The sequence below is a fragment of the Panthera tigris genome, chromosome C2, assembly GCF_018350195.1.
Source record: "Panthera tigris isolate Pti1 chromosome C2, P.tigris_Pti1_mat1.1, whole genome shotgun sequence".
NCBI classification, from domain to species: domain Eukaryota; kingdom Metazoa; phylum Chordata; class Mammalia; order Carnivora; family Felidae; genus Panthera; species Panthera tigris.
The window spans coordinates 38,349,591-38,368,403 of NC_056668.1; the positions used below are offsets into that span (position 1 = coordinate 38,349,591).

At 33.6% G+C, this 18,813-nt stretch overlaps 1 protein-coding gene across 1 annotated transcript in view; it reads left to right on the plus strand.

Annotated features, from left to right (window-relative positions):
- The window catches only part of CADM2 (cell adhesion molecule 2), a 261,876-nt gene that overhangs the window by 132,235 nt on the left and 110,828 nt on the right, over positions 1–18,813 (plus strand). Inside the window, exon 6 of the mRNA XM_042999149.1 lies at positions 6,774–6,864. Coding sequence (XP_042855083.1) covers positions 6,774–6,864 — 91 coding nt within the window. The remainder of the gene's footprint in view (positions 1–6,773; positions 6,865–18,813) is intronic.

Here is an 18,813-nt window from a genome sequence, read left to right on the forward strand (position 1 = left end):
AAACATTGGGCTTTTTAAATATCTGCATATTTTGCTTGTTTGCTAGTACTGAAAATTATTTTTGGATGAATGAATATATCCCTATTTTCTCTATTCTTCTGCAAAACTTTCTCATTTGCTTGCATTTTGAGAGAAATGAGAAGCAACTCATTCACTTATTCACTCAACACTTAAAGAACCCTTACAACATTTCAGGCATTTTGTTAGGATCTGAGACCATACAATTAAATAGGTTAAGACCTTGGATCTTGAAGGCTAAAAATGTGTTGAATGAAGCAGCCATGTAAAAAAAAATGTGTATTTTACTATGTGCAGTGTTTTATATTAACAGTATACATTCTGTATTATGAAATAATTTAAACCAAATTATTTGCTGTCCTTTGCCATTTGTATGTGCTTATTATATATTATATATGTGTATTATCTATTATATATATGTTTATATGCTATAAGCATTATATATTAATCATAAACATTATATATTAATCATAAACACTTTATATTAATATCATAAACATTATATATCATTCTATAAGTACATTTATGTTCAATGAGTGTGGTGTTGTTAGAGTTGACTTACTTGAAGACATTTTAAAACAGACATAGAAATCGTTATTTTCAAAACAAAGAAGTGTCACGTATAAGACAAAGCTAAGATAAATTCAGAGCAGTAATAATGCATTTTACTGACCTCCTTATTTACTATCATTAATTGGTACAATACAATGTATTATGTTAGTAATGTAAAAACAATACAGTAGATATTCCCAAACAACTAAAGAAAAATGCCATTCTGTTTTGTGAAGATGTGAAACAGGATGAAATGAATTCATATTCCATGTAGGAATAGATTATTTCTGAAGCAAGCCTGGAATTACTATTTAAGTAAACTTCAGTTAAAAAAAAATACTGTCAATCCTGAGGTGCCTGGGTGGCACAGTCAGTTAAACGTTGGACTCTTGATTTCAGCTCTGATCACAATCTCATGGTTCGTGAGTTCAAACCCAGTGTCCGGCTTGGGATTCTCTCTCTCCTTCTCTCTCTCTCAAAATTAAATAAATAAATAAACTTTTAAAAAATATTCCCAATTTTTTGAAAGCAGAAAATCTACAAATAACTTAAGAAATATGAACAGAAAAAGAAAGTTTAAAATTATTAACAGATAACTTGGCAAAGGCATGCAATAAAAGGTTTGGATTGTACGGTATTCACTTTCTCATTCCTATTTATACCTTGGTTGGTAAAAAGATTAATGGGCTAATACATGCATAAATTTAAGATTATTTTTAAAATCATTATTTATTATCTGTTGTGCATTGTGACACTTTTTAGAAGTGACACTTTCTCCATTTTTTTTGATATATAACAAAATAAATAGTAGAGAAAAATATGTTTACCTGTTGTTTTCAATTATTAAAATATATATTTTGAAGAAATCCTGGAGACTGAAGATTCTTAAATTTAACTCACTTTTTTAAATGACTATAACTTTTGGTTTGTCTTTTTATTGGCTAAGATAACTGAATAAGTATCGGAGTTCTATACCAATTTAAAGACATTTGTATAGAATCTTATTGATATTTCACTAAAATAATTTTAACCTAGCAGTGCTTGATCAACTCCCTTATGGATACAACAAAGTGATTGATGAAAATAAAATAGAAGTAGTAATGACGGATATCTTTATCATTAAGTAAAAACCTGTTAAAGCACAAATTACTTTTTGTTTTTAAAAAAATTCTTTGGGGTACCTGGGTGGCTCAGTAGGTTAGGCATCCAATTTTGGCTCAGGTCATGATCTCACAGTTTGTGAATTAGAGCCCTGAATCTGTGCTAACAGCTCGGAGCCTGGAGCCTGCCTCAGATTCTGTGTCCCTCTTTCTGTGTCCCTCCCCCACTAAACTCTTTCTCCCTCTCTCTCAAAAATAAATAAACATTGAAAAAATTTTAATAAAAAAATTCTTTGAGAAAGAGTCAAGTTTGGGGTAATAATCACATTACTGTTGTATTTGATGTGGTAAAAAATGTAATTTTGTGTATATTGTTAAAATGGACTATTTAAAGAGAAATGCTGACTTATGTGGAAACATAACTTAGAATTTTGACTGATTGAATAAATTTGTTCACAAATGAGTGATACCCCTGCCAAAATCATAGAGGAGAGAAACTAGTTTATTTATGAGATATTTGCATTAAAAAACAAATGGTCATTTTTATAATCATGAAAAGTTGTTATCTAATGTTATCTAACAGAAGATTTATACAAGGAAGAGAGTCAGCAACAGAAATTTAATTAAATTAAATATGAGCTAAGAGTATAAGTCTATCTAAGGCTTATAACATGAATATTTAAGATTAGTTTGGGGCGCCTGGGTGGCTCAGTAGGTTAAGCGTCCGACTTCGGCTAGGTCATGATCTCGTGGTATGTGAGTTTGAGCCCCGCGTCCGGCTCTATGCTGACAGCTCAGAGCCTGGAGCCTGTTTCAGATTCTGTGTCTCCCTCTCTCTCTGACCCTCCCCCGTTCATGGTCTGTCTCTCTCTGTCTCAAAAATAAATAAATGTTAAAAAAAATTTAAATAAAAAAAATATTTAAGATTAATTTTACATACAACAGACCACAACAAAATTTGAATTAAGCACTTTTTAATATTTTAAAATTAATATACCAAACCAATAAGAAAGCATAACAAAATCTTTAGTGTATTCATTCATTTAAGAATTTATTTATCAAGCACAGATTTTCAAGTATTGTGTGAGATACTGAGGAAATAGCAGTGGCTGTTTTAAAATCACATAAACGTGAAAAAGAGAACATATAGAAGAGGTATCTTTTCTATCACACTTGAGGATAATGAATGAATGCCCTTAGCAAATGATATTTGAGTTGAGATTTAAAAGAGTTAAAGAAGCTCCCCCAGAATGGAGTATTCCAAACAATTTGTATAAAAGCAGGATGAAACACATTTATTAAAGGACCTGAAAGAAAGTGTAATTATCTGGAATTCAAAGAATGAAAAAGCGTGTTAGAAGGCAAGGGAGTCAAGAAGTGTACAGATCACATGAAACTGAAAGGCTATCTTAATAATTGTGCTTTTAATCTTAAGAGCAAAGATTAACCATGCAGAAAACTGATGGTATCAGATTTACGTTTTGAGAAGACAACTTTATTAAGTTCTAAGAGTTAGATTTAGGGGGACAACAATTAACACGAGAGAGACCATTCACTATTGTGGTAAACTAGATAAAAGTAGTAGTCGTGCAGCCATAAAAAAGAACTGAATCGATGTGAAAACTATTCAGGAGGTCAATCAACCAGACCTGATGAACTGATTGATGATAGAAATACAAGGTTACAGGAGGTGTCTGGTGTAAGTAGCTGGGTGGAGGCTGGTTGTATCTATAGGGCTAGAGGTTGCCAGATGAGGAACAGGGAGGTAGGGGTTGGAGACCTTGAGCTCATTTAGGACATAGTAAAGGCACCATGTCTTTTAGACATTCAAGTGGACATGTCCGATAGGTGCTGCATTACGTACGTGTGGTTTGTGGTAGAGAGCTGCTCTAGGATGTAAACCTGAGAATGATTGGTGAGTAGATAGAAACCGAAGTGATGGCTGTGGCTGAAAGGACCCAACGAGAATTACCAGAGAACAAATCATGATCTTGGTGATCTCAGTATTTAGAGGCTAAATTCCAAAAGACAACTCAACAGAATTTGAGGGGCAATAGCCAGAGATTTAAGAGTCGAATCAGAAACATGGAGTGATAGGCTATAGAGAGGGGGGTATTCTTAAACCTAGCAAAGATCATTCTTAGGCATAGAGACTAGTCAACATTTTCAGTAAGGTAACTGAAGTAAAATAGAAGAGCATTGTGTTATATCCCTCGATTTTGGTTACTTCAGAGGTTATTTGGTGATCTTACCTTTTGAAAGTTCCACAGAAATGCATGCAAAACATATTATGTGCTTCAGCATTTTCTTATGCTTAAAATTCTGTATTTTGGATATGAAAGGAATCCTGAATCTTGCTTCAGGGAATAATTTGCTATACAAAGTCTCACCTCTAATAAACTACTTATACAAAACCGGCAGAGCTAAGAGAAATCAGACCATATTCTGTTTTCCTCTAGTCTAACAGTTACCCACTGTTATGCATTTTACCTTGCTGACACAGATTGCCTGTGGCGACCTGCCCATATCCCTTTCTCATACACCATTTCTGGGCACTGAGCAGACCAGGAATGCCAGGGAAATGATAGTCTTCACTTCCTCCAGAGTAATCCTCAACCAAACACTAATGAAAATCGGTAAATATTCCCTAAATACTGCTCTCCCTTGCTCATTGAACACGGTAACTCTGAGGCATTCCCTACATTGTCCCTCAGAGATCCATAGCAGAATTGAATCCCAGTTGCCCACTGTGTAATCTGCTCAAGAGCACACTATTTACTTCCTTCTCTTCCTGTCTCACTTTCTTGTCCTTCCTAATACCACGTCCATAAAAGTCATGTCTCAGGGTCTGTTTGTTAGGTTTCAGTATTTGTCAGGGTTCTCCAGAGAAACAAAACTAATAAAATGTATACATAAAGAGATTTATTATAAGGGATTGGCTCACACAGCTAGGGAGGCTGCAAATCCCAACACCTGCAGGCTGAATTGCCAAGCTTGAGACCCAGAAGAGCTGATGATTTAGTTTGAGTCTGGGTCCAAAGTGCTGATAAATTAGGAGAGCTGGTGTTGTTGAGTCTGAAGACCAGTTGGTTCAAGACCCAAGAAGAGCAAATGTTTCACTTTGAGTCCAAAACAGGAAAAAAGTCAATCTTCTAGTTTGAAGGCCCTCAGACAGAAAGAATTCTCTCTTATTTGGGGAGGATCATTTTTTTGTTTTATCCAGGCATTCAACTCATCTGACAAGGCCCACCCTCATTAGTGAGTGCAATCAGCTTTACTCAGTCTGCTTATTTAAATGTTGATCTCTTACCAAAGTACTCTCACTGAAATGCCCAGAATAATGTTTGGGCAAGTATCTGCATACCCCTTGGTGCAGGCAAGTTGACACATAAAATTAAGCATCACAGACACCCAAGTTAATGCGACTCTCTTTCCTAGAATCACATTTTTCTGAAATTTCTTCTCCTACTTCTTTCTCTGGAATGAAGCTTGTTTTTATTTGTCAAGATGAAATTACATTTTGCTTTTTATACATGTCAAATTTCAAAAGACAATAGACCTCATTTTCCAGAATCATTCTGGCTCACATTTGTTACCCTGTATAATTGTTAACATTTTGCCTTCCCTTTTTAAAATGTTCTGCTTTGAGGAAATATTACACAGTCATTATAGTCAATAACTGATTCCATAAATGTGATGGTGATAATCGAAAAATTACCGAAGGTAATTTAATCCTTTATTAAATTTTTCTCCCCTACCGGCTAAAGGTATGATGAATATGTGTCATAGTTCTTCAAATTGTTTTTTTTTTCTGGATTATTTCACATTGAAATTATCTACCCTAATATATATGGAATGCTTATGTGCAACCAGGATATTATTGTTGATTATCATGAGTATATTATCTTGTTGAAAGGACTGAAAAAGAATGTATTTAAAACATATAAATAATTTATAAGTATGATATAAGGTCTTCCACAGGATCATAGTTTACCATTTGATATATGACAAGGCTGAGTAATATTTTCCTGAAGGAAGAGAACAAACCTAAAAATTACAGTTGATAGATACTTATCAGTTTCAAAGTCAGAGAGTGAATATAACCCCAGGATGGTTCAGTTCTTCCATCACAGGTAAGGGAAGGGAATATAATTGTGACTATCTGGAGCATTCAGAGCCTACTTTGTTTTTTGATGAGGATGCAGAGATAAGAGCAGGAGGCAATCCCACGTTGATTGGGATTCCATGTTGTGTTGGCCACACAGTGCTAGGACTAGCAATAAGCAAAACAGATGTAAGAATAAGCAGATGTAATAAGCAATGAGTATGTTTACATCATCTGTGATTTTAAGCTTATTTTCCAGTTCTGCTATGAAATATGTGTCTCTGTGTTGATGAAATAATATCACGTGGTGTGAAAATTATGTCTGAAAGTATTTTTGAATCTTCTTTCACCAAGGATGATTTTAAAATGGAAATAAAATATTTTATAATAATTATGCTGTAGCATATGTAACAAAATGTTAACTTCTAGTAATATTCAAAATAACGATTTTAAATTATTTGCCAACTGTACTTTAGAGCAAGCAACATGTGCCAAATGCTGCATTACTGTATTTCAAAGAGATTCTGCATAATGCTTATGAGACAGTATGCTTATGATCCTGAGTTCTTTGTGGGTTCTTTATTGTGATTCCTGGTATTCCTGCCACAGAAAAGTGCTGTTATTCAAATGTACATAAATGCATTCGGTCCATAATAATAGTATTCATAGCCATCTATAAATAGTCAAAGAAACAATTGTATGGAATGCTTGATATTCATCTGAACCACTTTTTGCAATTTCACTTTTATATTCAGATTTCAGAAATAACACAACAGTGGTGCTCATAAGATATTCAGATATTTTTGTTAGCTTTTCACAGACAGGGTGGTAGCTTCTTAAAATTGTATACTCTGTTTTGCTAACTCTGAGAAATTCCTTGTAAATATACACGATAGTAAGATAAAGCCTGAACCTACACCATAATGTGCAACTATTAAATGTATAGTTTTATGTGTATTTAGTGTCATTTCTTAATATTCCTTTTCATTTTTTTCTAGATACACCATCAGTTAAGATTATACCATCCACTCCTTTTCCACAAGAAGGACAGCCATTAATTTTGACTTGTGAATCCAAAGGAAAACCACTGTAAGTGATTTAATGAGCAATAAAGTTTTTCACTTTTTCTCCTATACTGCTTTGATTTCAGGCTTTAATGGCAGAAATCCACTGTTTTTGTCTTTTCTTGGTGGGCAAAGTCATCTCTAGAACAGAAATCCCCTGAACCATGTCTTCATTAAGTATCTGTGGAAGATTGGTCTTTTACTTTGTCATCTAGTGAAGTTTCTGGGAAGGTTTCCAGCTGTGATTTTTTTTCTTTTTATTTCTAGTAAGATATTTCAACCTGAAAGGAAAGTGGGCTTAATCAGTCACTGTTTATGAGATTGATAGAAGTTACACATTGCTGAACTTCTCCCATGAAAATCTTTGAAAATATTGAAACATCCTCAAAATATCCCCAAGTTTTAAAATTAAAAGGGAAATCATTTTTGTAATAAGGGAAATAACATCTACATTTCTAATATAGCCCCCATGAGACATAATTTGTGAATGTGATATGCTTCAACATTTCCAATTGTAAGGTGATTTCATTATTAGAATACATAAGTTCTAATATCACTTCAACTTTAAATTACTTTTTGGCGTTCATGTTTATAAACATCTAACATGTTTATAAACACAGAAAATCTATTTTTATAAAAAATTTAAGTGTGAATTATCCAAATATGTATTACTCAAAGACTATTTGACAGCCATTTGATCATTCTAATATAGTGGGAGTCTAGATTGAGCTGAAAGTCATTTATTTGATTATTTTAAAAGCTTCCAATTAATTTGTATTTCTGTTTAAATTTTAATAGGAGAAATTTAATTGTTTTCAGTATATAATGATAGGGGGCTGCTTCTGTGCAAATCAAGTTAAATTCTTAAAAAAATTATGCCTGATAATATTTGTTATTTAAGTGTAAACTTCTTATTATTCCATGAGAAATTTTTCTAAAAGAATTTTAAGACAGAGCCTGAAATATCAAATCCTCAATTATGTGGTATTATAATTTTTAACACACTAAGTGAATTCACACTTTTTTAATCAAAGTTTTGATATTTTAAAACTGTTCTCTCCTCCAGTATTTTTTTTCTAACGATAAAAATAATACTGATTTAAAGAACATTCAGTAAATCCATTATTTTTCTTCTATCTTTTAAAAAACACTTAAGGCATTTTAGACCTTGAAAGGAAAAAACTTTCTCATAGTAGCTTACTACATATACACTGTGCAATTCACTTATATAGTTCTCACCTTCTGATAAGCTTAAATTGCTTATAGAAAACATTTTTCTACCACAGTATGCTGAGTGTAGCTGTGCATGTCGGTATTATAGCTTTAACAAGAACTTCTGGCTACAAATTCAGTACTTTCAACTAGAGAAGGAAATGGAATAGACTCTAGTCAGCTTCAGACATGCTTAATTCCTAATTTCTTTAGTTGTGATTCTGTGTATCTAACAACAGAGTTTCTTTCCTAACTTTTCCTTCCATTCCCCACCCCCCCGCTCCGTTGCTTTCACTTATTATTTCCCACAACAGTCTCTCTCTGTTTGCTTCTGCTTCTGTTGTTATTTTGTTTTGTTTTGTTTTGTTTTTGCTTTTCTTCCTCCTTATAATCTCAGAGGTCAGCATATACATGAGGACACAAAGGAACTCAGGGTGAGGGCATAGCAAAGGAGTTTTGCTTTTACCTTTTCTTCACTGATCTGCCCCAAAGTACATATGTGTACATTTGGAATATGTGTACAACTTAGGCAATTAAATGAGATGACGATGGGGGCGCCTGGGTGGCGCAGTCGGTTAAGCGTCCGACTGCAGCCAGGTCACGATCTCAACGGTCAGTGAGTTCGAGCCCCGCGTCAGTCTCTGGGCTGATGGCTCAGAGCCTGGAGCCTGTTTCCGATTCTGTGTCTCCCTCTCTCTCTGTCCCTCCCTCGTTCATGCTCTGTCTCTCTCTGTCCCAAAAATAAATAAACGTTGAAAAAAAAAATTAAAAAAAAAATAAAAAAAATAAATGAGATGACGATGGAAATGATATATCCCTGTTCAAATAGCATCTAATTACCTGTCAATGATCTACTCTTTGGTTCCACATCTACTTCCACCAGTAGAAAGAGCATTTAATTTATGTGAATAATTCATTTTGGAGGTCTACATAATTGGCTCTTTAGGTAGTTGTTTTTCACCAGTTCAGATATGGTTGAATAATTTATGGTTGTGTCCTATTGTGGGTCTCTGTTCCAGTTACCTAGAAATAAGCGTGGGTGTGTATTACTCCTCTGCACTGCAGATGAACAAAAAGTATAATAGCCTTTCATTTATTTATTTTACTTAGTAATACAAAGCTTCCAGAAGTTTGGGAAATAGAAATGCTACATTTGTCAGAAAAATCCCGATTAATATCATAGCACTTTGGAAAAAGATAAAGGAAATAAGAAAGCACTCCTTATTTTACAGAAACGAAAACTAAATCTCAACAATGGTAACCAAATTTCCTTTATTCACCCAAGTTTAAAATGGATGACTCAGGATTTAAATTCAGTTCAATAAGTGCCCCAGACTTCCATTCGTTCAGCTGTTTTCTATTTCAATTGCCAAGTTTAAATTGTCACTTATGCTAGCCAAAGTAACTTTTGAAGAACTAGGATGGTCCCTACAATAATGTTTAGCCCTGAAGATGAACCCCTAGATGCCTGAAGGTGAAAAACTGGTTAGTCTTAAGAAATATTTTCCTTTTTCCATCCTCTTTTAGCAGGACTTTTTCTACATGCATGCCCTTTCTGGAAAGTTGACAAAAGCCTAACAAACTGACTGTTTCTAGCAGGAGGTTATAACCACACAAAATATCCGTGATTAGTATAATATCTTCTGGTCACTCCATAAGAGTTAAAATGGTCTTTATATTTTATCTTCAACCTTATAGTTCCCAATGTTATATTCTGTATGCTATAGCCTACAAATTAATATGTATTAACTGATTCTCTTGTGCTGTACACTCATTTGCAATTTCCTTTTTATCATTTTCTTTCCTAGTAGATTGCCAGGCCATTGATATTAGAGAAATAGCCATCTTCTTTGAGTCCTTCTCGTCTTTAGACCACTGCTTCTCTTCTGTTCTTCCGAATCATCTTAAAATCCACTCTTCTGCATTTTCGAAGTAACTTTCATTTCTAGTAAATGAAGGCATTAACTTCTTTAAAGACAGAGTAATTCCTAGCCTCTCTTTAGTTTTATTCTATCCCCAACAGTGCCAGATGAGGCATATAGGACAAAAACCAAGGTAAGACTGAAAAGAAATCATTGGATTTTCCCAGAAGGAAATCTTACTGATCATAAAGAAAACAGTCTCACTAGAGCAAGTAGAACAGAAGGCAAATTGAAATGGATTAATCAGGAAATTAGTAGGCGGTGGGGAAGTAAAATAAATGGAAAGGCCACCCATTTCAGAAAATGAATCATGAAAAGTAGAACGGAATGAGAAAAGAAATTTTTGTCAAACAGGGTTTTAAAATAAAAACAATAGTAAGAGAGATTGTCCATATTTTGAGATAGAATTTTAAAAAATCCCAAAGAATGGGAGTGAAAATGACTTGTGTGATATCACATACACCCTGTGGGCAGGCTTGAATTTCCTGTCTTACTCTGGTACTCACTGTCAAAGTTCTGCTCTATTACTTTGCAGGTCTTATACCTGATTCCCCATGTTGTTATTTTGAAACCACGAAAAAGCAACACGGCAGCTTTTCTTCCTATTGGCTACACAAACACTTAATTTCCACTATCTTTACCATTTATGCCTGATGCACCTTGAATAAGCAGGTGAAAAATAGAAATGGATAATGGATATATGATTCTTTTTCATCTTGTACCTTTAATCCATGATCAAATCTTTATTGTTTCTTAAAAAAAATATTTGACCGAGGGGCGCCTGGGTGGCACAGTCGGTTAAGCATCTGATTCTTGATTGCAGCTGAGGTCATGATCTCATAATTCGTGAGTTCAAGCCCTGTGTTGGGCTCTGCACTGCCAGTGCAGAGCCTGCTTGGGATTCCCTCTCTCTCTGTCTCCCCTGCTCATTCACTGTCTCTCTCTCAAAATAAGTAAATAAACATTAAAAAAAATATTTGATGTATAATTTCCTGAAGAATGAGTTATTCACAGTTATTAGGCATATGGATAGTAGACAAAATAACACTACTATCTTTTGTATAAATCATGAAATGATGGCATGGTTCAATTAGTACTGAAACTCATGTTCCTAACCTGCCCTCCTGTATGCTAATGTTGTTTTCCTTGTTCTAAATGTGAGGGCCCCAGTGACTGTTTATGAACAATCATGCCTTATTTGCCTGTTTTGGATGGAAGCCTTTTGCTGTTTTCCTGTGGAACAGCTGCATAACTTGGGCCAGGACCAAATTGTTCCAGTTGACATTACTATAGAGGCATTGTATTCTTTCCTTAAAAGAGAGATTACTGTACATGTCTGTCTATTGTTTTAATTTTAGTTTAAAGTGAGGACAGAGCTAATGCCAACCACTTTTCTTTCAAGTCCCCAGAGTTTTTGCAACCTTCTTCTTTCTTTGGCTGAATTCCCAGATAGCTTTCAGGCAGCAGCATTCTCCATTTATAGAAGTAGAGAAAGAAAAAAGCTGTTACATTACATTAAAGTCATGACCTTAAAAGGTATGGGGTTGCCCCCCCACCACAAGCTATAGCTAAAGAATCATCATTTATTTTAATCAAATGTTTAACACTATGTAAATTTGCTTCACAAAAGCAGTGGGACATTTTCAGTCAAATAAATGTATATTTGGCATTTAATCTATAAAAGAAAATAATTATAGGTATGGATAAACTTTTCTGTGTATCCAGCATGATGTTTATGTTTTGCTTACTATTTTACCTTCTGATAACCACAATTTTTCTTATGTTTTGGCATAAATCTAATATACATAATAGCCTAGCACAAAACATCCCTTGTTAGGGACAATTATGTGTCCCTCTAAAATGGGACAAAATGATTTTTAAAATGATCAAGAATTTAAGAAGAAATCTGATAAGAACATATTGATGCATTTGATGCACTTTCCTATTAGCATAATAGAGATGAAAATGAGATGTAAATTAAGGCAAAACAGTTTTATTATATCAAGCCAGTTTTCTCAGCCTAAAATGACATTTTTACAAATCATAGTTTATTTATTACTTGTCATACAATCTAATCACAGCCAGAAGAAATGACAAAGTAAACCAGGAGTTAAAGAAAGCCAGTCATCATCAGAGTGAAATGTTGTAGGCCAAAACTGGACAAAAACGTAAATTTTGAAAAAAGAATATTGATCTACAGTAATAGCAATGTCATACCATTTGACCTAATGCAAAATAGATGTTAATTACACGATAGTTATTTCTCTACTGCCATCTATGTTATAGAAAGCTATCTCATTAACCATCCAGGTCTGTATTTCTGTTCAGATATGATGCCTAAGTGGTCATGCTCTGGGGCATTAAAAGCTGTGGGGTACATTAGAAAGAGAAACACAAAACTAGGTTTGAATTACAAATCTGTGGATATCTGTGGCCTGAGTGGATTTGAAAAAGTCATTTAGCGACATGAAGTATTTTATTTTTAATTAATAAACTTTACTTTTCAGAGCAGTTGTAGGTTCACAGTGAAACTGAGTAGAAAGTACAGAGTCCCCATATACCCCCATCTCCACACATGTTCAACATCCCCTACTATCAACATCCCACAAACCATGAACCTACATGGACCTATCATTTTTAAAACAAAATCCATAGTTTACATCAGGGTTCACTCTTATTCTCTAAAAATTAATAGAATTGAATCTAGTGAACGAATTGTTTTAAAGATTACTAACAATGTATATGGAATTTCTGCTTCTAAGTAAATTTATAATAAATAATAATCATGAAGATGATAAATTATGATTTTTTTCAAAGAATTACAGATTCTATATCTTACCAAATTTTAAACTTAGGAGTCTTAATTATATATTTAATACATATGCTAATATTGGACTGCTATGGCAATCCTAGAAACTGAGTTATCATCTCAAATTTCTTCCATGGCTCCGAAATTCAAGGTTCCATGCAGAATGAACACGCTCTAGGACAATGGTCTGTGACTTTCAATAGCCTGTTTGAACAGCAAAGGTATCTATACCAAAGTCATGGCTGATTGAACTGATTGAGCAACATGGCTATGTTAGCTGAGGTTAAATGGTAATAATGAGGTGATAGAAGAGAGGCAGAGGCATGAACCCCTGTCAGGGGCAAAATATAATATAGCTTGAAATGTGAAACTGGAAAATACTGAGCCACAGGTACAGTACCTTCATAGTGCTAAAGGTAGAAAAAGTTTTAGAGTAATTCGAATGGACTGGAAGGGATAGAGAATGAGTTCTGGTCCCACACACGTGAAAAAGGCTATACTCCAGAGCACTTCTGCTGGGATGAAAGAGAAGTTATAACCAGTTAGCAAGTTTTGACCAAAAGCCAAAACAGGAGATCTGAAAATCTTACACAACTGAAACTGAGTGAAAGGCATGACTCATGAGTGTTTGAGAATCCAGGGTCTGTGATGTATAAAACCTTATTTTGATATGGCTTCCCAAATTGTTTTGTTTATTCTGTTATTTAAACCATGCAACTATCTTGTTGTAAAACACTTACAAATTCATAATCATTTCTAGTTTGTAGAGATAAGGAAATAAGGAAAATAAGTCTTGTGGGGTTATATGACCTTTTCACACAGATGATAAATGGTAGAACTGAGATTACAAACATGCTTTAAAAAAATTTGACAACAACTGGAACACCTGTGTGACTCAGTTATTTGAACGTCGGACTTCAGCTCAGGTCATGATCTCAGGGTTTGTGAGTTCGAACACTACATTGCACTCTCTGCTGTCAGCATGGAGCCCTGCTTGCACTCTCTCTCTCAAAAATAAATAAACATTAAAAAAATTAACAACACTAATGGTTATGTTTTCTTGTTTACCCAATGTTTTCAGTTCTCCTATTTTATTGATTTTTCACAATAACCTGGTCAAGTTGGCAAGAATGAGAGCTCTCACCAACTATTGGGAAAGCCTATATTTCAATCAAATATGTAAAACAAAATGTAATTTATAACACAATTAGCACTTATGTAAGCTCAAACCTATTGGTTTATCTAAGTATTTCTAAAGAGCTTCTAAATATATCTAAATAACTTCTGACTAGATTTTATGATTCAGTATATTTGTTTTCTTATGACATATTTGACTTTAAAAGCAGATTATATTCTTAATTTTATATATCTTTAAGAAGATTAGGACTGCAGGTTACAACCACAAGGTGATACCAATGCAAATGCAGTGTGAAGTCCTAAAGGTTGAATAGAATGAGCTGGAAGTTAAAAGAAAACACTCTTACAAGTCTGTTTTCTTAAGTGCTTTGCTTACAATATCACCAAAATCATTGGTGGAATAAATATCATGAGGGCCTCCTTACCATTTAGATACTCTCACAATGTCAGTTGTTGGCATAATAAAGGTTGCGGGACGTTTAGATTTTGTTTTGTTTTGTTTTGCGTTTTTGTTTTTGGGGTTTTTTTTTTGTTTGTTTTGTTTTGTTTTGTTTTGCTTGTGTTTGTGTTCCAATATCTAGATTCAACTTTGACTTAATTAATTAAAGGCCATATAGCCAGTTTCTTCTACCACGTTTCCAAAGGTATAAAAATTGGGAAATTAGCTCTAAGTTTTCATAATTAAAAAGCCTATATATTCATGTGCTGTCCTTCCCATATGAATTTCTTTTCTGAGGCCCATATGGTCTTTTTCTCCCATCTCATGGCTTCAAAATTTAATCACACATTGACTCTCTGGAAACACACAAGTGGTTATCTTGGAAATGAGACCGAATATATTTGGTTTTGTTTTCGAAACAAGAAGCTGACTCTCAGTACTCTCCACTGCTGTTATTTAGGCTGGGCATCTGTAGTGTGTTGGGCACTCAATCATTTTCAATTAAATGTTCCTATGTCTTGCAAAAGTCCCATAAGAGCATGCAGAACCACGATTATAGATCCATAGAGGAAATGTACTTCTTGAACATTTCTTGGTAAGCAGTTTTCTTGCAACAAAAAGCCAATTATTTTGAGGGATTATGTAAATGTTCATTGGGAAACTAACACAAAAATGTCTCAGTATGTTTACGACACCATTGTGGAATGATGCTGTCATATACGTTGATGAGATTTTCAAGATGTGGACTTTTAGGCTCATGGGTTTAAAAATCTGTAGGTTTTTATGTATTAATTATGAGATTACATCCTAGTATTTTACTCTTTATCTAAAGATATATAAACATTGCCTGTGTGTTTATACAAAAACAAGTTATCAAAATGGTAATTGTAGGAAAATTGCAGAAACAAAAATCACTCCTAATATTAGAAAAACCTAAAATTCTAATACTATACCTCATCCTTTTTTTATATCTCATCCTTAATTAAAGAAAACATTAACCTTTGCTCAGCAAGTGCTATTCATTAAGATTTGTTTTTTTATACTTGCAATTTTTTAAAAAAATTTATTGATTGATTTGTATTTAAATTCAAGTTAGTTAACATACAGTGTAGTCTTGGCTTCAGGAGTAGAACCCAGTGATTCATCTCTTACATATGACACCCAGTGCACATCCTGAAAAGTGCCCTTCTTAATGCCCATCACCCGTTTAACCCATCCGCCCAATGCACCCCCTTCCAGCAACCCTCAGTTTATTCTGTGTATTTAAGAGTCTCTCATGGTTTGCCTCCCTCTCTGTTTTTACTTTTTTTTCCTTCTCTTCCCCTATGTTCATCTCCTGAGTTTCTCAAAGTCCACTTATGAGTGATATCATGTGATATCTGCCTTTCTCCAACTGACTTATTTCGCATAGCACAATACCCTCTAGTTCCATCCACATTGTTGCAACTAGCAAGATTTCTTTCTTTTTCATCACCGAGTAATATGCCATTGTGTGTAGGTATGCATAGATAGATAGATAGATGTCATAATGTTAGAGCTTAAAATACCTCTGGTGATCACAAGTTAACTTAAAGAGAAATAGATTATTCTGTGCTTGTGTTAAATATTTTGACTATTATGTTTGCATAATATGTGAAGGAAACAAAATGTGGAAGCTAAAATTAATTCTTAAAAGTGAAATAGAAAAATCTTTTTTTTCAGCTAAGTATCCAAAGCATTCAAAATATTCCAATTTAAGAAACAAAAACCTTTAACAGCACTTCTCAGTTGTGGTGAATTCATTCTTCTTAGAACTCTTTCTTTACTGTTTGTGCCATTCACCTGATTCTATATATATTTACTTTAGAGAGGATGGGCCAAATCAGTAACAAGGGCATTTTTGAGACAACAAATCTGAGAACACAGTAAAATATCAGCCTTGTTCTTTTGAGGGAAATGTAGAATAATAAATACCTTTCTCCTTTGAAAAGATAAAGCCATTGTCTAAAGGACACTAAGAAGGAGTCTATATGTACTTTTTACAAAACAAATTCAAAACAAGAGGTGTTCTTAGTATATAATGAGGATAAAACCCTAAGAGTGCTAAAACCACATCAGTTAGATTCTAAATTAATGTTGAATATTCATAATCAAATAGAATTACTATATGCTAATTATTTTGTGGGTTTTCATAATGCGTAGGTTTCATAAAATCTATCTTCCACAAAGATAAGTGCTTGTTCACATATGCCATTTGTCTGGTAGAACACTTTTCCTTTATTAATTAATTAATTAATTAATTTATTTATCTATCTATCTATCTAATTGAAGCATAGTTGACATATAACATTATGTTATTTTTAGGTGTACAGTATAGTGATTGGACATTTATATACATTATGATATAAATGCTCACCACAGAGAGTGTAGTTACTATCTGTCACCACACAAAGTTATAATATTATTGACTATATTCCTATACTGTACTTTATATCCCATGACTGTTTTATTTTATAACTGGAAATTTGTATCTCTTAATCCCCTTCACCCATTTTGCCATCCCTCCACACCCTTCCCCTCTGACAAACACCAATTTGTTTTCTGTATTCATGAGTCTTTCTGTTTCGTTTGCTTTGGATTTTAGATTTCACATATAAGTGAAATCATACATTATTTGTCTTTTTCTGTCTGACTTATTTCACTTAGCATAATGCCCTCTGAGTCTATCCAAGTTGTTGCAAATGGCAAGATTTCCAGCATTTTATGGTTGAGTAATATTCCACTGTGTGTATATGTATGTCTTTTTCATCTATTCATCCATTGATAGATTCTTAGGTTGCTTTTGTGTCTTGGCTATTGTAAATAATGCTACAATTAATATAGGGTAACATATATCTTTTTGAATTAGTATTTTCGTTTTCTTCAGATAAATACCCAGAAGTAGAATTGCTGAATTATATAGCATTTCTATTTTTAATTTTCTGAGGAAACTCTGTACTATTTTCCATATTGCCTGTACCTTTTTACATGCCCACCAACAGTGTACAAGGGTTCCTTTTTCACTACATTGTCACCAACCCTCGTTATTTCTTGTCTTTTTGATGATAGCCATTTTAACAGGTGTAACGTGATATCTCACGGTGGCTCCGATTTGGATTTCCATAAGAATTAGTGATATTGAACACTTTTTCATGCCTATTGGCGATCTGGTCTTTGGAGAAATGTTTATTAAGTTCCACTGCCTGTTTTTAATCTGTTTTTTCCGTGTTGAATCATATGAGTTCATTATATATTTTGGATATTAATCCATTATTGGATATAACACTTGCAAATAATTTCTCCCATTCAGTAGGTTGTCTTTTTGTTTTAATGGTTTCCTTTGCTGTACAGAGCTTTTTAGTTTTATGTAGACTCGATAGTTTATTTTTGTGTTTCCCTTGCCTGAGGAGACAGATAAAATATGTGTGTGTGTGTGTGTGTGTGTGTGTGTGTGTGTGTGTGCATGTTTTATGGTTTCAGGTCTTTCATTTAGGTACTTAATCTATTTTGAGTTTATTTTTGTATATGGTGGAAGAAAGTAATTCAGTTTTTTTTTTTTTACATGCAGCTGTCCAGTTTTCCCAATAGTACTTATTAAAGAGACATTCTTTTCTTCATTATATATTCTTGCTTCCTTTGTTATAGATTAATTGACCATGAAAGTGTGGTATATTTCTGGGCACCTTATTCTGTTCCATTTATCTATGTGTCTGTTTTTATGCCAGTACCATACTGTATCATTTACTCTATTTTTGTAGTATAATGCAAAATCTGGTAATGTGATACCTCCAGTTTTGTTGTTCTTTCTCGAGATTGCTTTTGGATATTTGGGGTCTTTTGTGGTTCCATACAAATTTTAGGATTATTTGTTCTAGTTTCATGAAAAATGCTATTGGTATGTTGATTATGAGTGCATTGAATCTCTAGATTGTTTGGGGTAATATGGACATTTTACGGTATTAATTCTTTCAATCCATGAGCATGGAATATCTTTCCATTTATTTGTATCATCTTCAATTTCTTTTATCAGTCTCTTAAAGTTTTCAGAGTATATGTTTCTTACCTCTTTGGTTAAACTTCTACTTAGTTTTTTTTCTTTGATACAATTGTAAATGGGATTGGTTTCTTAATTCATATTTCTGCTAGTTCCAGATTAGTGTGTATAAATGCTACAGATTTATACATATTAACTTTGTATCCTGCAACTTTACTGAATTCATTCATTAGTTCTAATAGTTTTTTTGCAGTCTTTAAAGTTTTTTTATGTGTAGTATCATGCCATCTGCAACAGTAAAACTAAGAACATTCTTCTTCTGAAAGCCACATACTCAAACAATCTAAAGACATTTTCTTGCATTATACAGGTTTTTACAATGTGAGGTATATTGATTCAATTTTTCACATATAATCTCAATTAAACAGAAGCCCCTAACCTTC